General features: G+C 49.0%; 1 protein-coding gene across 1 annotated transcript in view; it reads right to left on the bottom strand.

The window, feature by feature from the left end:
* Positions 1-439: 439 nt before the first annotated feature.
* The window catches only part of Gfod1 (glucose-fructose oxidoreductase domain containing 1), a 119,541-nt gene continuing 97,112 nt past the window's right edge, over positions 440-22,868 (bottom strand). Inside the window, exon 2 of the mRNA XM_004667945.2 lies at positions 440-2,756. Within this exon, the coding sequence (XP_004668002.1) occupies positions 1,837-2,756 (920 nt within the window). The 3' untranslated portion in view covers positions 440-1,836. The remainder of the gene's footprint in view (positions 2,757-22,868) is intronic.

Raw genomic sequence — 22,868 nt, 5'->3', positions numbered from 1 at the left:
GACACTAGTCATGAGGGTGTCCACTGGGCAGCTGGCCAAGAACTTGCAGTTTCAGCTGACTAGCTGTACCATGCTGCAGGAGGGCCCCAGCCAGTGGTGATGACAGCAGCCCACCCCCTGCTGTTCCAACTCGGGTGACTGTACTTGTGGTCACCAGGGCTTCACAGCGTCTCTCCACCAGGCAGGAGCATAAAGGAGGCACTGATTAAACCCTTTTCACATGTTGCCTACTCAGTCTGGGGCGGGCGCTAGGACCCCGTGATTTCCCTTTTACTGCCAGTTGCACGCCAAAGATGTCCAATGGACTTGAGTGAGCCTGTGAGCTAAGCTAAGCAGACTTAAAACAAACCCATCCAGCTTCACAAATGTTAAGGGGGAGGGGAGGGAGGAATGAACACTTAACAAAACACAGCCAACAGAAGGATTTCTCCCCTTCTTCAAAATGTACTTGACTTGCTATTGTTTTTAAGGTCAGACCTGAAGTTTAGAATTCTTTTTAAAAATGATTTTAGTGACATGTGACGATAGGCGGACATTTGTGTAAGGGAGGTGGGGACCACTGGTTCCATCGCAGCCCGCTCTGAGCTTGTGGTGGGTCCTTTCTACTGACACCCCTGTAAATAGACGATAACATGACAAAGGAGACCAGACAGCAAGTGAAAACGATATTTTTCCAACAGCAGCCTTCTCTACCTGTGTACCCCTCACCAAGGGCCCTAAACCCATTTAAGAAACACTGAAAAGTACGCTCAGGCGCTTCCTTTTGTTTAATCCCTATTCCAAAAGTCTCCAGGAGTCGGATCTTGAAAGTCAAAGGTAAGGAAATGAGCCTCAATTCTGAGTGAACCTGAAGTGAACCCTTTTAAACCCACCGAGCTGGGGGAGGGGTGCTCTCCTAAAAGTCTTTCCTCAGCTTGGTAGGAAAGATGGGGGCTAGGGCCCAAAGCAACTCTGGGACGGGGCATGTTTTCTCTTCCGTTTCGGAAGTTCACACTGTGACACAGGCCGGTAGCTGTCCCCGGTCCGGGAGCACGGCACAGGAACCCAGGGCCAAGCCCAAACTGGGTATGGTATTCCTGGCAGTGCCCGGGAAGCCCACTGTGAGCCCCTTTCTACTGGCTGCACCCTCACTCCTTGCAGCCACTCTGCCACGGCATGCTCTGCCTCACCTGGTCGGAGGCAGAGGACTCTTGGTCTCTGCCCTCCAGTGGTGGTCAGCACACCAGCTGAAGGGCCGAGAGCCAGCTAGCCACGCCTAGTGCTTCCTAGGAGGAAGGGCAATCAAGGATGCTGCAGGCTTTGCTAACAAGGACTCTCCCTTCAGACCCTTTAAGTAGAACACAAAGTGCTTCCTGAACTTTCTCAGGAGCCCAACCCACTTCCGCTTCTTCCCAAATCAACAAGCTTAATGGAGACTTGTGCAGTTCCTCCTTGGAGGCGAGAAGGGGCGCCGGAGAGGAGCCTGGCTCCCACTGAGCTGGCTCTGATACAGTGCCTGGACTGGCTGGGCCCTTTGGCTGTGCAGAGGAGGCCAAGCAAGGTATGTGGATGGATGAGGTAGGGAGGGAGGCGCCCCTCCGTGCTTCTCACAGTAATGGGCAACAGAAGCGCTTCTCAACCTCCTCCCTCTCATGCAAAGACCCAGCAGGGGACAGCTCCAGGATGGCATGCCCTCTTGAATTCCACAGCCCCTGTACCAACACTCTTGGCTGGGGCCCTCTTCCGTATACTGGGGATCCCTTGTCACGTGTCGTGTGGGCACCCCCTCCCCTGCGCATTTCGCCCTTGGCAGGGCACCATACATAACGCCCAAGTCCTCCGGGTCGCCAGGCTGCGCTAACAGTAGAGGGACATCCTGCTCCTGCGCATGGCCTCGCTGATCAGATAGGCCGGACTCAGCTCAGGCTCCTCGGTCATGATGGCAATCTTCTGCCACTCGCCCGTCTGGCTGGATCTCTTGATGGTGTCCACGACACACAGCGCATACAGGCAATCGTCGAAGGTGGCGGCCATGGTGAGTGGCCGCCCATCCCACGTGCGCCGGTCCTCCTGGTCCTGGAAGGCCTGGCGCACCGCCTGCATCATCTTCATGGTGCCGCGCAGGTAGGGCGACGGGATGTCGCTGAAGGCCTTCTCGGGTAGCAGGGAGTTGCTCACGGGCGTGGAGTCCTGCAGCAGCAGCTCCTGCTCCGGGGCGCTGTTGCGCTGCCCATACAGGTCGGTGCCCACCGCCAAGAGGCGCCCGGCCGAGCCCACCACGGTTACGTCCTGCTTGAACTCTCCGGGCACGTTGAAGTTCAGGGTGACCGTGCAACACACACCGCCCTCCAGCACCATCTGGAAGGTGCAGAAGTCATCGCTGGTGATCTGACGGATGCCCTTGATGTGGTCTGTCTGCTTGACAAAGGTCTTGAGCAGCCCATGGACCTTGATGGCCTTCTGGCCCGTGAGGAAGGTGAGCAGGTCGATAATGTAGGTGCCCACCGAGTGCAGGCCGCCGCCGCCCATCAGGTCGTCGCAGCTCCAGTTGTACTTCTTGCCCAGCAGGCTGCCGCCGTGCACCTGCACCTCGCACACCAGCAGCTCGCCCACGTAGCCCTCCTCGATCAGCTGCTTCATGCGCACGAAGGCCGGCAGGAAGCGCAGCACGTTGCCCATGATGCTCATGAGCTTGGGGTAGTAGTGGGCTGCGGACATCATGCGGAAGGCGTCCAGAGGCGTGGCCGTGCGGTCACAGATGACGTTCTTCCCAATGCCTGCGGGCAGGAACAAGGACAAATCAGTGCACTGCGTGGAGGGGCCGCTAGGGGGAGCTGTGGCCATCGGAGCCACCCCAGCAGAGAGCCCCTTGTGTTTTCAGACTATTCTCTCACTTCTTTTACCTATGGAAGTGTACAACCTATTTCCTAGCATGCACAAGTCCCTGACTTCTATCTCCAGCACCACCAAAAAGCAGACCCTACACACTTCAACATTATTTTTAATATGCAAGTTGAACTAATTTTAACATTAAGTAACTGATCCCTGGTATTGATCTAAAAAGTAAGATTTACTGGGCTGGGGAGATGGCTCAGTTAAGGGTGTTTGCTTGCTAAGAAATAAGATTTATTTAATATATTTATATAGACCATATTTTCAATTATTTTTTCTTTTGGTTTTTCAAGGCAGGGTCTTGCTGTGGTCCAGGCTGACCTGGAATTAACTATGTAGTCTCAGAGTGGCCTCAAACTCATGGCAATCCTCCTACCTCTGCCTCCTGATCAAATTTTTTTTAAAATATATTTACTTATGGGGTGGGTAGTGCACCAATGTCTCTTGCTGTCCAAAACCAACTCCAGACACGGGCACCATGTTGTATATCTGGCTTTATGTGGGTAATGGGGGATTGAACCTAAGCCAACAGGCTTTACAGGCAAAAGCCTTTAACTGCTGAGCCATCTCCCCAGCCCTTCAAAATATTTTTAATGTGCACATACATAAAATGATTTGATATTTTTGTAAGTGTATACCATTCTATAATGGTATAACAACTCTGCTTATTTTTGAAATATTTATACACAGCATGTCAGGTGACTTTATTAAATGATATCTTTTTATATGTAACATATATGTTGGTAAAATAATCTTCTATGAGCTGGGCGTGGTGGCACATGCCTTAAATCCCAGCACTCGGGAGGCAGAGATAGGAGGATCGCCATGAGTTGGAGGCTACCCTGAGATGACAGTGAATTCCAGGTCAGCCTGGTCTACAGGGAGACCCTATCTCGAAAAACAAAAAACAAAAACAAACAAAAAACCCCTTATATGTAAAAGGTCTTTTTTGTTTATACACAACTTTTTTTTTTTTTTTTTTTTTTGGTTTTTTCAAGGGCGGGTCTTGCTCTAGTCCAGGCTGACCTGGAATTCACTAGTCTAAGGGTGGCCTCGAACTCGGTCAGCCTGGGCTAGAGTGAGACCCTACCTTGATAAACAAAACCAAAAAAAAACAGCATACCCAGTATAGAGAGAAAAGCAGTATCTGTGTAGAACCAGGTTGTATAAATTTAAGCCCTGGCCTGGAGAGCCTGATTGTGAAGCAGAGTTTCTTTTGGGGGGGGGGCAGGCTCACACACCGAAGCCCAGGCCGGCCTGGACCTCACCCTACCTCACTCAGCCCAAGAGGGTCTTAACAGGACTCCGAAGGTCTCAGTGCTTGGCTGTCTCACTGTGCCCCGCCCGCCAGGATATTTGAAGTTTTATGTGGATTGTTTATTATACATCCTGGACTAAAGCTGGAAGTGGCCACTAATGTGTTTGTTGAATGTCTTTCTCTTCCTATAAACAACCAGGATTCATTGCAGGTTTTTGAAGTGGCTCTCCCCTCCTCCCTCCATGCGCCTCTGGGTAGGGTTTGTTGATTTGGGCCAGTGGATCTCAAACCCAATAAGAAGGTAATGGGTGCATAAATTACAGGGTGCTGCAAGATGCTTCTTGGAGCCCTTTACACACTAAGTGGGTCCTGGGCAAACAAAGGATCAAAGGGAAGGCGTGTGATAGTGTAAGAGAAAGGGATCCAATCTGCTGAAGCCAGGAGTCAGAGCTGGAGAAAAACAACTCTGTTGGACCTGGAGAAGCAGCCAAATGGAACTTTAAGCTAATTATTTTTATTTGTTTGTTTGAGAGAGAGGGTGAATGAGTATGGGTGTGCCAGGGCCTCCTAACACTGCACACAAATTCCAGATGCAATGCACCACTTTGTGTACCTGACTCTACGTGGGAACTGGGGAATCGAACCCAGGCCTTCAGGTTTTACGAGTAAGTGACTTTAACCACTCATCCATCTCTCCAGCCCCTGTAAACTTTTTTAAAGTAAAGATAAGTGCCAGATAAGATGTATACAGCAGGTAAGCAGATGAAGGGCTACTGAGTCAAGCTACAGCCTGCTGTATATTGACCCTCACATGAAGACCTGGGCATTCCAGCTGTAGAAGAGGGAACTAGAGTGATGAGTCACACACTCCAGTCCTCCTGTCCAGACTGTGTATTTGACCAACTCTTGTAACAAGCTACCAGAGGCTTTTGTGGCTATTCTGTGTAGTGGTTTGATTCAGATGTCCTTCATAAACTCAGGTGTTCTGAATGCTAGGTTCCCAGCTGATGGAGATTTGTGAATTAACGCCTTCTAGAGGCAGTGTATTGTTGGGGACAGGCTTATGGGTGTTATAGCCAGTTTCCCCCTGCCAGTGTTTGGCACACTGTCCTGTTGTCTACCTGGTGTTGGCTGGGGAGCGGAGGACATCCACCCTCTGCTCATGCCATCATTTTCCCCCACCACAAGCTGCTCTTGGTCGGGTGATTTCTGCCAGCAATGCAAACCTGACTGCAACATACTGCAGTCATAGGTCTGGCTAGGGAAACGCTAGACAGCTTAGCACACGAGCCTTCATTTCCCCATTGGAAGTGATTGGCATAATTTGGAGAAAAGAAACACAAGTGCCAGCCGTAAGCTCCCATGCACACCTAGTTCTACCCCTGAACAAGAGCCTGGAGCATAAAGACTGCCCACTTTCACTTGCCAGTCCCTTGTGACCATGCATGGCAGTGAGAAGCATTTTAGCTCCTAGCATCCAGGTGGACCGTGTCATGCACCTGCACCTATGATCTCAAAGGTGCCAGGCTGGTGTTGCTGGGACAGATTTACATGCAGACTGGTAGCTCAGTGCACAGACAGCTGGCACATAAGGCTGAGCTCGGCCTCACACCTTTGGGCTGCAGGCTCTGGCTTCTGTTCTACCTACTCAAGGCCCCCAAGCCAGGACCCCTGACTGCCAACTCTTGTTTTGTTTTGTTTTGGTTTTTCGAGGTAGAGTTTCATTGTAGTCCAGGAGGACCTGGAACTCACTACATAGTCTCAGGGTAGCCTTGAACTCACCTACCTCTGCCTCCTGAGTGCTGGAAATAAAGGAGTGTGCCACCATGCCCAGCTTCACTGCCAACACTTTCTTCTTTTAAATTTTTATTTTGTTTACTTGAGAGAAAGAGGTGGGGGCGGGAGAGAGAATGGGTGTACCAGGGCCTCCAGCCACTGCAAACAAACTCCAGACGCATGCGCCCTCTTGTGCATCTGGCTTATGTGGGTCTCTGGAGAATAAAACCTGGTCCTTTGGCTTTGCAAACAAATGCCTTAACAGCTAAGCCATTTCTTCAGCCCCTTGACTGCCAACTCTTTAGGGTACCCTACTGGACATATGAAACAAGTTTTAAAAACTTTTTTTCCTATTATGAAAACTATAATAGAATAAGTACAAAAAAAACAAAACACACAATCCACTTCCTCCTCCACCCTGAAAGGATCAGTGAATGGGTGATTCCTTGCAGCTCAGTGTAAGAGAACATTCAGGTGAATACTCCAGAAAATGTAAGGTGAATTTACACACATGCCACCCACCCCGAAACTCCTGCACGGGTCTGCACGACAAAGACACCACTTCCTTTGGGCTGTTGAAGTGGGGTGTGGTTTCACGCTGCCCTCAAGAGTAAAGTTCAGTCTTAAGTCTTCCCATGCCCACAGCAAGCCTGTCCTACCCACACCCGGACCTCCACAAACATCATCACCTGGCTCCACCACTCTGCCTGCAGTTTTTTGTGACATTCATGCTTCACAGACAGGTTTGGTTTGGCAACACCTTTACATATACTCCTATCCTAAAAAAAAAAGGAAGAAAGAAATTTCCAGGGATCTGTCAGAAAGGAAATAATCTGAAATGTAAAGCGCAGTTTTCTGCCCAAAGGTGCTTTGGCGAATGTTATTTATAAATGCCCAATGGGTTAAGAAAAACCCACAACAACTGGAGTGTAACTGTACAATAGAATATTGTGCAGCCTCGACAGGAGAAGGTGCCTATAGAGACCCCAACAGTGAGCGAGAAGATCATGATGCAATGGTATGTGAAATGGGCTGTGTTCATAGACACACTATGATCTCAACTCTCCTTAGACAAAGAGGCGTGTGGGGCGGGAAGACCTCGGCATGTTTACAGCTGGCTAACTCCCATCTGTAGGATCATCATTGGTTTTTTCTGTTGCACTGCTGGGCATTCAAGCCAGGGCCTCCCACAATTCAAGCTCGTGTTCTGTCGCTCAGCTACACTACCAGTCCCAGGATGTTTTATGTTCTTCATAGCATTTAAAAATAGTTTCTTGAAGCTGGGTGTGGTGGCTCATGCCTTTAATCCCAGCACTCAGGAAGCTGGTGTGGGAGGGTTGCCATGAGTCCAAGGTTAACCTGAGACTACACAGTAAACTCCAGGTCAGCCTGGGCTACCTACCTTGAAAAACAAAACAAAACAAAAAAATAACTTTTTTGGGTTAGAGAGATAGCTTGCTGGTTAAAGCAATTGCCTGAGAAGCCTAGGGGTCCATGTTTAACTCCCAGATCCCATGTAAGCCAGAATCACAAGGTGAGGCAAGTACAAGGTCACACATGCACACAGGGTGGCGCACATGTCTGGAGATTGATTATAGTGGCTGGAGTTCCAATTCTCTCTCTTGCTCTTTCTCATAAAAAAAGGCCAGTCTGCAGTAAGCTAGAAAGGGGATATAAAGGGAATAGAAAAGGAGGGAGGGACTTAGTAGATGATAATATGTATATGTAAGTAGAAGAACAGATTAATGGCGGTGAAAAGGCCCAAGTGAGGTCAAGGGAAGAGATTGACTAAAGGAAATGTTGGGAGAGAGCTACTCAAAATCTAAGAGGGTATAAATAAGTCATATGGAAACCTACCTTTTTGGACAATGGAACACTCAGAAGCCATAGATTGTTAATAGAAAATTCTCAGTTCCAGGGATGGGATACCTTCCAGTGAGTTGTTGGCCAGGAGGGTCCCTGATGGCCTCAAAACATTATAGGCCGTTGCCAAGGCCCTTGGTTTCCCACCAGGAATAGATGGTAAGACCCTATTGCTGAAGACTCCACATACTTGGGCTGAAAGTCACTGAGAAATCCTGTTGGAGCTGAGCTGAAAACCTCCTCCGTGTAGACCAGCTGACAGAAAGCTGGAAAAAGCTATGCTGCAAGCAGTTCAATGGGAGAGAGAGAAATCACCATTGGATATACTCAACAGTGAACACTGCAAGCCTTAAATTTGGCCAGCCAGGCCAAATGAGCCGACAGGTACAATAGTGGCATGTCTGTTATGGGGGAAACCAACTGCCCTCTAGTTGGACTGGAGGCCCGCTCCATGGGAAGGAATACATGCCTGATACTGAAAGCCTATGATGGGGCAGTCATGAACCCTAGGAGCATAATGTCTGCTGATATCTGGCTAAATGTATATATTATGCTCACTAGACTGCCTGATAAGCACTTCTATTAATGTTCATACCCATGTATTAATGCTACTTTCACTTTTGGTTAGAGAAACTTCTCCTTTAAATGGTGACCTTGAGATGACTCAGAAGGCACCATGGTGCCGAGAAGTGACAGAGGAGTGCTCAGCACTAAAACATCTCTATCACACCATCCAAGGCTCAGGGTCCATTGCAGAAGAGGTGGCATAAAGAATGTAAGAGTCAAAGGAAGGGTAGGACTCCTTACAATGTGCACCTCCAGACACAAAAAGGCCTGGATACCCAAGACCTCCCAGTACCTGACATTACCTATACAAGACCATCGTAATAGGAGGAAAAGATGCTGACATCAAAATAAAAGAGAGACTGATTGAGAGGGGGAGGGGATATGATGGAGCATGGAGTTGCAAAGGGGAAAGTGAGAAGAGGGAGGGAATTACCATGGGTTATTATCAATAGTTATAAAAGTTGTCAATTAAAAAAATTATACACACACACACACATACACATACATACACACATACACATACATACATACATTTTTGGCTTTTCAAGGTAGGATTTCACTCTAGCCCAGGCTGACCTGGAATTCACTATGTAGTCTCAGGGTGGCCTCGAACTCATCGCGATCCTCCTACCTGTTTCCCAAGTACTGGGGTTAAAGGTGTGCCCCACCATGCCCGGCTAAAAAAAATAATTTTTTTAAAAAGGCAAGTTGGGCTTGCCTGAAAAAAAAAAAGTTTCTTACCAGATGAGGTGGCACATGCCTTTAATTCCAGCACTCACTCTGGAGGCTGCGGTAAAAGGATCACCATGAGTTCAAGGCCAGCCTGGGCTACAGAGTGAATTCCAGATCAGGTGGAGCTAGAGTGAGATCATGTTTCAAAAGCCAAAACCACAAACAAACAAAATCCAGAAAGCTTCTAATGCTATGATCAGAAAAATGAACACTGGTAGTTTTTGCTTGCTTGCTTGTTTTAAAACTCAAATGAGACAGGAAGACCTTTGAAAGGCACCACTCAAAGATTTCTCACCAGAGTGTCTCGTAGACTGGCAGCTCCCAGCTCTCATGGCCTGTCCCAATCCTTACCACAGGAGCTGGTGAAAGTCCTGTTGACCCTGAACTTGACCAGCTACAGAGGCTCTGGCAGTGCTATCTATATATTCCTGCTGCAACTGTAATTCCTTTTTTGTGGTGCTGGGGATCGAACGCAGAACCTCACACAAGCTAGGCAGGTACTTTACCACTGACTTACTGCCGATTCCCCTAGACACCTTTTGAAACAGGTTCTGGTTAAATTGCCCAGCTTAAATTTAACATACTCTGTAGCCCAAGCTGAGCTGGCATTTGTGATCCTCCTGCCTCAGACTCCTAAACAGCTGGGATCTCAGGCCTGGACCACCTGGTACCTCTTCATGAGGGCCATCTGCTCTGGGCTCACCTTGCTCATCCCAAGGCCACAGTCTGTGCCTTCTCTCTCCTGGTAACATTCTATGGAAAGGATGGGGAAGCCTCTCCTACAGCCCAGCATCCTTGCACCTCATGGGATACTGCACCACACATATTCTAGGCTTCACGTTTCCATTATCTTGTGGCAAAACGTGGTGCCCTCCTTTTAAGGTGGAGGATCCAGGCCGTTGGGACTTCCAACACTGTCCTAGAAAATCGTATGTGGAGAATTTGGCAAAGGCACTTGGAACACGTGGATTCCATCTCTCTCTCTGAACACAGGCAGTGCAAAACGGAATGCAGAGTGGGGGGAAGTGCTAAGAAAAAGCGTCTTGTGTTTTGCCAAGCTCCAACCACTTCCGGAGTGCTGGGAGAATTCCAGCAAAGTCTTCGGTGCTCACAGGAATGGAGAAGAACGGGTGAGTTTTCTGGGCACATGCTGTGCCTGTGATGCATGCCTGTCACCCTGTTGTTCCCCTCTAAGGACTGGGAGCTATCACCCCACAACTTCAAGCTCAGATAACTCCACTGAGGGATCTGTCCCTGTGCCCAGAAGTGGTTGTCTTGGGATAGTATCACATTTGTCCAATTGATACTGTGTGGCCATGGGTGGAGGGCAAGAACACACCAAGAATAGGCCAGGGCCTCTTAGGTAAGTCTTTGTAACTCTCCTATACATAGACCACACACCTATTTGCAGGAGGGCACAAGAACTCAGCAAATAAAGTGAGAGCTAAGGGCCTTCCAAGGGGGCAACCTCTCCAGCTACACATGGAGCTGAAGGTGGAGCCGCAGGAGATGAGTAGGAGACTTCGGATGGGTGAGGGGGTCTAAGGAAGGCAGGGGTTCTGCTCATCATCCAAACTTTGAAATAATACCAGAAGCAGTGTGGCATCCTCCTGAGGGCCCCCCCAGGAGAAACAGCTGCTCCCCTCCCATCCTCTGGGCTCAGGTCTCACCACCGGGACAGCTCAGAACATCTATGTGCTCATACTTCATGAAAACGCAATGAAACGCTGGGCGCGGTGGCACACATCTTTAATCCCAACACTTGATCACTGTGAGTTCAAGGCCACCCTGACACTACACAGTGAATTCCTGGTCAGCCTGGGCTAGAGGGAGACCCTACCTCTAAAAACCAAAAACAACAAAGCACAACACTGAAAGGCTGGGCAAAGAGGTTCCCATTACTGCCTCTGGGGAAAGATACAACACTCTGCTCACCCACAAAGCCTCCCCTGATTACACAGCCACCCTTGGGAGCCTGGAGGGTGGCAGCCACCCAGAGACCACAGCCATCACTAGCCGAGCAGGACTGTGGCTTCAAAGCATGCCTCCCTGCTGGGCATTTCCAAGTAGCCCACTCTTACAGAACCAGAGTGGAAGATTCTGAGGAGAAGACTATCTTCCCACCTTCCTCCATCCTTCTCACTTGTGTTGACAGACCTTATCTTCCAGAAGCCGAAAGGGATGCTGGTCCTCCAGCTATCCCAGCAGATTGGTGGGGGCGGGGGAAGGAAGGGAGTGCAGACATCCCATCAGATAGGCTCCTTGTCTCTTTCCTTCCTTCTACTTACAGAGGGTAGGCAAGCCTTTCTCTATATCTCTGCTCATTATCTTCACTGATACTCTGCCCCTTCAATACTCCAAGGCACTGGGACCAATCAATGAGTAAGGTGGATGAACAGAAGTTCCCAGTGATTCCAGAATTTGCAACAATACACTGGGACAGAAAGGAGGGACGGTCCAAGCACCCGGGCCATGGAAGAACGCTGCTCAAACAGTGACTTTCAGCATGTGCAGATGTTTGCCCACTCAACAGTGAGATGCTCGCTTTTCAGTCACATGATGTCCCATTTGGGAGATGTTCTAAGTAAAGGTGCTTAGTGGGACTTGAGAAACCATTAGAACTGGACTACTGGGGGCTGCAAAGATGGCTTAGTGGTTAAGGCACTTGCCTGTGATTCCAGGTTCGATTCCCCAGGACCTACGTAATTACGCCAGATGCACAAGGGAGAGCATGCGTCTGGAGTTCATTTGCAGTGGCTGGAGGCCCTGGTGTGCCCATTCTCCCTCTGTTTCCTCGCTATCCTCCCCGCCCCTCTAGTTGCAAATAAATAAAATTTTATAAAGCTGGATTGCTTACAAAAGCTTGCATTTATCTTGAAGTCCAGTTCAATCAGAACTAGAGTCTAGAAAAGGAAAATTAGAGACAAGTCAAAGACAAAGGTCTAGTTTTATCTAAAAATGATCCCAACATGGCTCAGGAAAATTTTGCAGAAGAGGGGGCAGAAAGAATGTCAGTGCCACATGTTGGGTCATGATATGCAGAGACATTTATCCTACCCATAACTGAGGGCTAACTCCACAATGCATGACCCATATGCCTCAACAAGGAGGGGCAAAGGGGAGGGGGTAAATCACAGATGAGCCTAATAATGGTACCAAACTGACTGTATTTGCTGAATACAAAACTAATTAATAATTAAAAAAAGACAAAGGTTTGGTTTTAGTACAAGTGTGACTGAATGGTGTCACTGTCCTCTCTCTAGAGATGTGCAAATTGAGCCTCAGAGGGCATACGCAGCTTGACTTCATCACGACTCAATGAACCCAGAGCCTGCCTGGCCTCATGGCACTGCCTCTGGTGACCCTGTCCTAAGGCACTAATGACTGTTCTTTGCACACCCTGCTGTATGCGTCCATTCTCGATGGTTTCATGGGCCCACAGGGGCCCTGCCTGTGACACAGAACACTAAAGAAGGCTGGGAAGAGAGCGCGTGCGGCTGACTGTGGTGAGCGGATGTCAGAAACCAGGGCAGAGAGGGTGGGTGGAGGGGAGGCTCAGACTTCAGACGTAGCTGAGCGACATCCCAAGTCCCAGAGGAGCTTGACTGAGTTTCTAGCCTAATTTTGAACTTGAGATGGAAACGGATTGGGGTGACCCATATTCAGCGCCTTCGCTACAGCCCCAGGTGGCGTCAATGATCTCTAAAAGAGGGTCACCACCAATGAAAGGAAGTGCGCACAGCTGACAGAGCCAGGACTTGAGACTAAACTGAATTGCTTTTCCATACCAGATCCACCTCAAGTCCAGCCCACATCGCACCAGCAATTCCAATCTGCTGCCCCAGTTCTCTTTTACACAGGAGCCTTTATTGGTTCCTCACACTATTTTATGTGCATTACTACCACCAAGTACGTGAGCCTCTCATGGCCACGACTGTCCCCCTAAAACACTATACATCGGTGCTGGTTTTACACTGGCAACTTAACAGGGACTAGACTTACCTGTGAGGGATTATATAGGTTAGGTGAGCCTCTGCACACCTGTGAGGGCTGGTCTAGATTAGGTTAACCGAGGTGGGAAGACCCACCTTCACTGCGGGTAGCACAGTCCCATGGGCTGAGGTCCTGGACTGAATGCAAGGAGCAAGCTGGCTGGGCAGCGACATCCATCGCTCTCTGCTTCCTCATCATGCTGAATGTGACCAGCGGCCACCCTTCCTCCTGTTGCGACGGACTGTAACCCGGAAGTAAGCGGAAATGAGCCCTTCCTCCCTTAAAATGCTTTTGGTCCGGTATTTTGTCCCAGCATTGAGAAGCTGATTAGCGCACAGCATCTTTACTTTCCTTCAGGGCAGACCCCATGCGACTCCATTGCCTCTGGCTCTCCAGGAAGCTAGAGTAACAACGAGGTCATGCCACTGGGAAGTCACCAGCCAGCTCCTTTGAGCCTGGGCATTCGCAAGGGTGAAGGGAATGTCCCCAGCATCGTGTTGTGTGATCTTCTGTGGCACATGACATACATGCCATCAGTCTGCATGGGCGTCCCAGTTCCTAAAGCATCCTGTCAACTAGTTTCCTCTTGCTTCTGTACTACATTGCCACAGACTTAGAAACACGAGCATCGTTTCAGACTCTTAAGTCTGCAGCCCAGCTGGGCTCACTGGGCCCCTGGTTAGGCTTCACAAGCCCCTGGAGGAAGGGTCTGTTCCAAGCTCATTTAGCTGTGGGCCAAGTTCAGTTTCTTGAGGTTGTAGGCCTGAGGTACCTGTTTTTCCTAATTAACTGTGCAGCTTCAGCAGGACTTGTGTCCATGCCACATATCCTGCTGCTAGGAGCCAGCCAAAGTCTAGTCACAGGAGTGACAGAGGGGCAGACGTCATCTTAGAACATTGCCTTCCGGTGACTCTCACCAGTCAATGCATTTGCATCACCTGCCCTGAGTTCTAGAAACCCTCCCAGAGGAGGGGCCTCCATTGTCTGCCACCCCAGCGTTGCTCCCCATGCCTGCCCCTCCCTTTGCTGCTCTTTCTCAATGAGATACTCTAGGGTGTTGGGTTTTTTTAAAGAGCTATTATTTGTCTCTTTGTAATCAAGGTGATTGTTTCCCCATCCCAGGCTCTCTCCAGGCAGTAAGAGTGGATGCAAGTGCTGGGCAGGGCCAGAAAGAACATTAGGAAGCAAAGAGAACTCAGGGCATTCGGTGCCTGCTAGGAGTCAGGGGTTTCCCGTGGGCTTGCGGAAGCGCCACACTGGTGCCGCTTGCCCTGTTTCTACACAATGGGGAAGCCGAGGCTCAGAGGTTGTGATTGGCCAAGACCAGCAGGAGCGTGGCAGGGCCAGTGCTCCCGGCCTCCGGCTTTCCATCTTCCAACAGCTGCACGGGGAAGGATTCGAACAGAGCCTTGGAGCTCCCCAGCCCCGGAGATGCCCTGGGACCCCCGAATTGAACTGAGATGGCAAGAGAGGGGAAGAAGAGTATGGTGTCTGAAGGCAGCAGAGGCTGCATGGGGAACAGGGTAGCCACTCTCTCCTTACGGGCAGCCACCTCATTGCTCCATATCCGCGGCAACAGACAGGCCAGAGCAACTGAGATTATTATCAGGAAGGAGGGTGGTTGGGGAAACTGGCCAGAGTGGTGACAGAGTTCTCGCCACTCAACAAACGAACTCTAAGAGCTCCGCCTTCCACAAGCTGGCACCTGCCACCCTGGCCCCAGGTGATAGGCATCGCTGGACTAACCATGGCCTTCGCTTCCCCAGAGGCAAAGTATCGTGGGAAAACCACAGTGGGGTCACATTCACAGCAGCTCAGCAATCTAAGAGCCCCAGCAACACTGGCCTTTGTGGAAACCACAGTACCTCAGGGGCGGCCAAAGGCTGCCCCCGAAAGCAAAGCAGCCCTGTGCTCCCAGTTCAGTCACAAAGGAGTATCTCATCCTCACCCTTCAGCCAGAGGGGATGGAGCATTATCCATTGCCCAGGGCTCTGCAGGCCTTACCTCCTTCAACTCAAGCAGCTCTGTGGCACCAGCCCCTCCCACCGCTCACCAGATCCCTGTTCCACTTGGGACCCGTGGGGATTGAATAGGCTGTTCAATCAGGGGGCTTTTATTTATAACCACATTGTCTGTGAGCAGTCTTGAAAGAGAGGTCATCCTCGTTGGAAAATGACAGGTAATCTACAGGGTAATCATCAGGTGTCTGTGTATGCTTGGGGACCAGGTGGAGGAGGTTTGCCATTGGGAGAGTCTGCCCAGCCCTTTGTCTTCCTGCTGTGTTGGGATAGGCTCCACCTGAGGGTCCTGACAGGAGACCCAGCTTCTGCCCTTGCAAAGCCCGCCCAGTGGCCTGTTTTCCCAGCAGCTTTGCAATGTAGGCATGGTCATATACATAGGCTTGCCCAAACAGGGATGCCACCTAAGCATGGTACATGAGGAGGAGGAGTTGCAAGAGCTAGTTGCCAGGCTGTGGTGGTAGAGGAATGCTGAGGGGGACTTCAGACATGCCCGGCCCAGCACCACTGCAAGCCACTGCGTCTGTCCATGCCAGATGGAGTCCCTGCGGGATCAGTCCCTGTGCCATTCCATATGCCATGCCTTTATTTGGTGCTTGTTTTCCAACACTGTTTCCCCAGCCTCCTGTAGACATCCATAAAGGGGCAAACCTTTTCCAACAACTCCATCGTGCTACAAGCAGCCCCGTGGCTCCCGTGGCCGGCAATTAAAATTCTCAGGTACCACAGGCATCCACATGATTTCTTTTCTGAGATTGATTTGGGCACACAGGAAGCACCGAGTGCCTAGTAACAACCCAAGATTTGTGATGACTGACTGGATAGAGAAGAGAAATGAAGTTGGGTTTGTGAATACCATGACCCCAGTCACTGGACCCTGGGGAAGGGCAGTTCCCATAGCTATAAAGTTGGAATCATAATACTTCAAGCGTTGCTTTGAGGGTAGAGTAAGAGAGCCACAGTCAGATGTTCACAAACACCAGTTGAGCTCATTAACAAATGCCAATAAAACCTGCAAGAGTCCCAAACAAGCCCGAGGCAGGGAGGTAAGTGTGACAACACAAGGCAGAGGGAAGGTTCACACTGGAAGTTCAAGTAGGTTCGGAGCCTGCATTGGCACAAACACCCTCTGTGGGTTGAGGGTGACGAGTGGCCCCACAGCTTCCTGAGATGTCCAAGAGCAGGCAGCATTGAATTGGAAGTCCACCACGAGGGAAAAAAGCCTAAGACAAAAACGAAGTCACTGCAACTCAAACCAGAGGACGAACCTTCGGAGCGCTCTTTCCGGGGCCCTGGGCTGAGGGCGCGCTGCTCTTGGCAGCACAATCCAAATACAGCTGCGTGGCCATCAGCGCAACACGAGGCTGGACGGACTGCAGATAACGTCAGGTTCACTTAATGCCACGCCTACCCCAGGCAGAGATTCTGGCTGGCATTGCTGGCTGGGTGGGTGGCCATCAGGAGAGGTCAGGCTGGACAAATATAGGGCAAAGGGTTGCCTGGGCATTTGATGCAACACCTGTCAGGTGCTCTTAGGATATAATGAAGGCTCAGGTAGCTGTGGGAAGCTAGAGTAAGGGATCTCTGGCTAAATTACAAAAACCTCAATCTTGGCTGTGGCTAATGCTTGAAAAGGTGTGTGTTACCAACTTCCCTGGGCAATAATTATGCCCTAAAGATGAGTGGATGGGATGCCTGACCCTTGACCCCGAAATCCAGGCACCTCCCCCTCCCTCAGCCCCCAATGCCTACTTATTTCTTCTCTCCTGCGTCCTTTCCCTTAAAGGAACAGTGCTTTATTTTCCCTGTGCCAGATGACAACAGTCCACACTGAGGGGGAGATGAGAATTTTGGCAAACCTAGTTATCCAAGGCTGACAAACAGAGAGGGAGACCAGTGGCGTTGTCCCCAGTATTGGCTAGGGACAGTCCTGGTACTTAATTTTCTTTTGCAAAACTTTGCAAACAAGGAAGACTGTTTTTAAAGGCAGAAACCTAGTCAGATGACAGGAAGTTCCTTCACAACTGGGCACATCTGGGCATTGTGGACCCGCCACAGCCTAGATGCAGGTAGCAAGAGCCCCACCTGGCAGATGCAGAAGTGGGCTAGGAATTTCATGTAGTACTCTCTCTTCCATGTGCTACGGTGAGGCCCTTGAAGAGGCTACGGTGGAGGACAAGACAGACTCCAGCCCATGGGCTCCCAGTCCCAACAGGACTCTCATGGTTTCCTGTACATCATTGGAGCATGCTACTCTAGCAAGGGTCAGAGAAGGCTCTGGGAGGGGACAAGTCTAGCTGGAGCTCCTGGAAAATCAGTCTCTTATCAGACCTGCCCGGGGCTTAGAACAAGCTTACGATGAGGTGACACGTCCACTGTTTTAGACAAATAGATGGCAGATGCAAGTGGCATCAGATACAGGTGGCCCTGATACAGATATCCAGGACAGTTGAGGCCCAGGCTCAGCTCCCTGAGGGCCACACCCACCCTCCTCTCATTAGCAACTCCTGGGAAACACTTTCCATGCCCAAGCACATGGATGTCTAAATGCCCAGTCTGGAATAAGAAAATGAAAACAACTCACACGTATAACATGAAGCACATATATAAGCCCCAGGCCAAGGGCTTTGCCAAGTTGTCTTACTGCACCTTCCCCATCACCTGCAGAGTTCATTCCCATGTTCCTCAACCCGAAGCCACACCTTCACACAACCATGCCCAAATTCACAACCCTAGTGTGTGGCTGAGCCAGGAGTGAAATTCACAAAATCCAAAGTCCCATTCCATGTATCTGGACTCATTTGCACCATACTGCAATGCTCAGCGCAGCTTGCGAGGTGGTAAAATATGACTGCAAAGGAATTAAGTTGTAATTATGGATTTTTGTGTAACCACTTATTCAACCCACAAGCATTCATTAAGGGCCCACAGGGAGGAAACGGGAGGAGGCAGAGGCTCTCCACAGGGCCTTGTGTTTCCAGTGCGAGTTTCAGAGCTGTGGAACCATAACACACAGGTGGAGCACCTCAGCGGTGGAGGTGCCCAGGGTTACTGTAGCTGACCCACAGGGGCACTCCTCCGAGCAGGCCCACCACCCACAACCTCTGGGTTCATGATAAACTGCATGTATATGCAATAGGGGTCTCATAGGATTAGGATGGAGCTGAGAAATTCCTCCCACCACTGACACTGTAGCACAAAACACTGCTCACATCTGTGAGATGCTGGTGCACACAGGCCTGTGTGGATGAAGGTAGAACACAAGCTACCATGGTCAACACATACTGCTGGTTACCAACAGTAGAAGACTATAGCACTGGATTCCATATTTGCTATAATATACTTTTAATTGCTATTTTAGAACCTACTTGTTTAATTTGGGGTGGATATAGTGTATATGTGTAAGTACATGTACATATGTGTTCACGTGTGTGTGTGTGTGTGTGTGTGTGTGTGTGTGTGTGTGTGTGTAGGTCAGGGGACAACCTCAGGTGTTATATTCAGGAATGTTGTCCATCCCTTTTCCAGACAGGTTCTCTCATTGGCCTAGAGCTCACCAACTAGGATAGACTGGCTAGCCTGTGAGTGTAAACAATCCTCTTCTCTATATCTCCCCCATGCTGGGATTACAGGCGTGCGCCTCCATGCTCGGTTTCTTTAAGTGTATTCTAGGGATTGGACCCAGGACCTCATGCTTGCTAGGCAAGCACTTGGCCCCCTGAGCTATCTCCCTAGCTCCATCTTCTACTTGCTTTAAAAAATCCACCTTAAAGCCAGGCATGGTGGCGCACGCCTTTAATCCCAGCACTCGGGAGGCAGAGGTAGGAAGATCACTGTGAGTTCAAGGCCACCCTGAGACTTTATACTGAATTCCAAGTCAGCCTGGGCTAGAGCGAACCCTACCTCAAAAAACCCAAAAAGAAAAAAAATAGTCCACTCCAGGAGCTGGAGAGATGGCTCAGAGGTTAAGGTGTTTGCCTGTAAAGCCTAACTACCCAGGTTCAATTCTCCAGTACCCACATAAAGCCAAATGCACAAAGTGGCACATGCATCTGAAATTCATTTGCAGTGGCTAAAGGCCCTTGTATGTCCATACTTCCTCTGTCTCTCTGTAGCTCTCTACTTGTAAATAAATATAGGTTTAAAAAATCCACATCTATCATAAGACAGTCCATTGTATTCTACCTGCATTAGCCATTAGCCTCTTACATTTTGTGTTTGCTGACACCCTCTCTCCCTCCTTCTCTTTCAATCTAGAGTCTCATTCATGTGGTGTTATATTCACAGCCCCTCTCTCCATTACATGTATTGAGTGACTGACCTAGACCCTCTAGGTTTGTGTGGTGGGTTCACTCTGTGATGTTCACATGCTAACCAAATCATATAATAAGGCAGTTCTCAGAACATCTAAGTTACCACCAGACTAAGTGTCAAAGGACTGTATTTTAATTTGAGTGAAACCCTATGATACTTGGCATCTACTGGACAATATCAAAACTACTCAATGAAGTTTATAGTCTCAACATTGACTTACTATATTGGTTACTTTCTTGTGGTTAGGGGGGAAAATACCTAAGGAGAGGCATGGAGGGTTTATTTCAATTTACAGTCGTGAGGGGAAGTTTCATCATGGTGGGGGAAGCATGAGGAGCAGACAGCCAGCATCACATCAGTGAGGAGGAAGCAGAGGGAGCCGGCAGGGCTGGGCAGTGACACCTGCCCTTCTGACACACTTCCTCTTGCAAGGCTCTTCCTCCTAAAGGTTCGACAGCCTTCCCAAGTAGTGCTGTGAACTGGAGACCCGGGGTTGGCCCACATGAGGCTATGGGGTCGTTTCACTCACAGCACCACAGCTACACTCAGATTCCTTTCCTGGCCCACCTTTCTCTGTGAAGTGGAGTTTTTAGCAGTTGCTGTGACTAGAAACAAACACACTAGGAAAAACCAAGGTGGGAAAAAAAAAATGAGGATGGTGATGTTCTAGTTGATTCCAAGCTTGAGAACTCGAACAGTGTCTAACGGGCACACATCCATTTCGAGTCCTTCTAATGGTTTAAAAATGAAATAAAAAGTATTTTACTCTTTAAATTTATGTGTTATCTTTGAAGCTTCTGCCAAGTTGTTAGGATGTAAATACTTTAAGTTATTTGGATCTAATTACTTATTAAGCAGAACTGTGAATTCTTTTGGCCTAGGAACACTATGAAAAAATCATTAAGATAATAAAAAGCTCAATGAATAAAAGGTGGAAACCTGTGGTCTCAAATATTCTTTGCACACCTCCCACCACCACAATGATAAACTTTTTAAAAGGGGAGCCATTCGTTAATGCTTTGATTTCCCTTCAACATAATACTGTCTTTTTAAAAAAATGTATTTTCAGGGACTGGAGAGATGGCTTAGTGTTTAAGGCATTTGCCTGCAAGCCAAAGGATCCAGGTTCGATTCTCCAGAACCCACATAAGCCAGAGCACAAGGGGGCACACGCATCTGGAGTTCATTTGCAGGGGCTGGAGGCCCTGGCAAGCCCATTCTCTCTCTCTCCATCTCCCTCTTTCTCTCTCTCAAATAAATAAATAAATAATATTTTTAAAAAATTCATTTTCATTTATTTCCAAGGAAAGAGAGAGTGAGAATGAGCACACTAGGACCTCTTGTCACGACAAACAAACTTAAGACACTTGGGCCACTTTGTGCATCTGGTTTTAGGTGGGTACTGCGGAATTCCCTGGCTATCAGGCTTTGCAAACAAGCGCCTTTACTGCTGAGCCATCTCCCCAGCCTCAATAGTTGTCTTTGTGGTAGAGGCTTCTTAGTACTTACTGACATTTATAGTCAAAGACAGAACTTGCTCCCGAGAAGCCCGTAAAGATGAGCACAGGTCCACTGAGGAGTGAGAGATGAGAAAGGGACAGAGAGCCCTTGCCGGGAGTCTGATGTGGATTTGTACTTTCCTGATCTCGCAAATAAATACAGGGTTTAGTGGGTAAAGTGCCTGCCACACAGGGGTGAGGCTCCGAGTCTGCACCCCCAGCACCCAAGCAAATGGTGGACAGGAATGGCAGCCCACCTGTCATCCCAGCACTTGGGAGGTGGAGACAGGATCTTGGGGCAAGCTGGCCAGTTAGACTAGCTAATTGTCAAGCTCTGGGTTCAAGTGAGAGATCCTACTTCAATTAATGAAGGGACAAGCGATGGCAGAAGATAACCTTGGATGTCAACCTCTGACCAAGTACAGACTCACCCACATGCACCCACTCATACACACGTGCTCACAATCAAACATGCATACACACCAACACGTGCCCAACAGCCTATCATTTCTGAGCTCTCTGATACATCACCTTGTGTTTGGAGTTTAAATGCCAAGAAACATAGAGAACATAGGTTTAAATCAGCTTAAACCCCTCCTGAATTGGAAGAGTTCTTTGCCGAGGAAGCAGAGGTTCTGATATACTGAAGTCTCCATCTATTATCCTTTTATGGCTCTAGATCATTCCTTCTCTTCTCAAAAGACAGACCCACACTTCCAGGAAGATGAAGGCCCTCTGGATGCCGGGATGTCAGAGCTGCTTGGAGCTCAGGTTCCAGCCCCATGGAGGTATTTCACAGCTGGAATTCTCCACTGGGAGTTGCAGGCCCCAGTCTGCCTTCTGCGGCGCTGACCTGCAGGCACTGATACAGATAACTTGATTGCTTAGCAACTGTTGCAACTCAATGCCAGGAGAGAGCAGAGGTGGGTGTTGGATACATGGCTGATTGTCTGCTCTTGGGCACGTGCTACCTCAAGATAGGGTAGACAGGAGAAATTCCATGCAGGCACCTGCTCTCATGGGCTCTGGTCTTAATAAATTGTAGGTGAGACCAGCCACCTAAGAGTGCCACTTGAAACAGTGTAGAGGAGTTCCTAGCACTGGCCACTACAACTAGCAAGTGGTTACGATGGGACCCACGCTTAAAAACCATCCAGCCAGACAGGCTGGCACATGCCTTTCATCCCGGCACTAGGGAGGCAGAGGTGGGAGGATTGCTGTCACTTTGAGGCCAGCCTGGGACTACAGAGTGAGTTCCACATCAGTCTGGGCTAGAGCAAGACCCTATCTCGAAATAAAACACAAAAGAATTTTGCCAACAAGTTAGTCAGTTTTCCATTAACATAACCAATACCTGAGCTAAGAAACTTATATAGAGAGGGTTCTTGTGGCGCACTGTGTTGGAGGTTCAGTTCAGGATCAATTGGCCCCATTCTTTGGGCCTTTGGAGGCACTTCATGGTGGTGGTATATGGCAGAGCAAAACTGCTAATCTTCTGGCTGGGATGTAAAGGAGACAGGATGAGGAAGGGCCTGGGATATTCACTATCCCTTTCAAGGACATGCCACCAATGACTGGGCCCCATCTCATAGCCAAATAAACCTATTTTCTTTTTCTTTTTTTAATTTTTATTAACATTTTCCATGATTATAAAAAAAATATCCCATGGTAATTCCCTCCCCCCACCACTTTCCCCTTTGAAATTCCATTCTCCAAATATTAAACCTATTTTCTATATACACTGTCCAGCCTTAGGTATTTTTGTTATAATTACACAAAACAGACTAACTCAGGCTCTAAACTTCAGAAGGGAGTGTCAGGATGGATGAAACAGGGAATGGGCATATCCATCTGTACAGGAGCCCTGGCCTTCTGCATGGTCCTCATCCAAGGGGCACTGGCTCCACATAAAGAGCCGAAAAGCCACCCTACATTAGCCTTGCAGTAGAGACCAAAGCAGAAATTCCATTCTTTGAC

Source organism: Jaculus jaculus, chromosome 17 (genome assembly GCF_020740685.1).
Source record: "Jaculus jaculus isolate mJacJac1 chromosome 17, mJacJac1.mat.Y.cur, whole genome shotgun sequence".
Lineage (NCBI taxonomy): Eukaryota > Metazoa > Chordata > Mammalia > Rodentia > Dipodidae > Jaculus > Jaculus jaculus.
The sequence above is the reverse complement of the archived record's forward strand: the minus strand, read 5'-3'. Positions and strand labels throughout refer to the sequence as shown.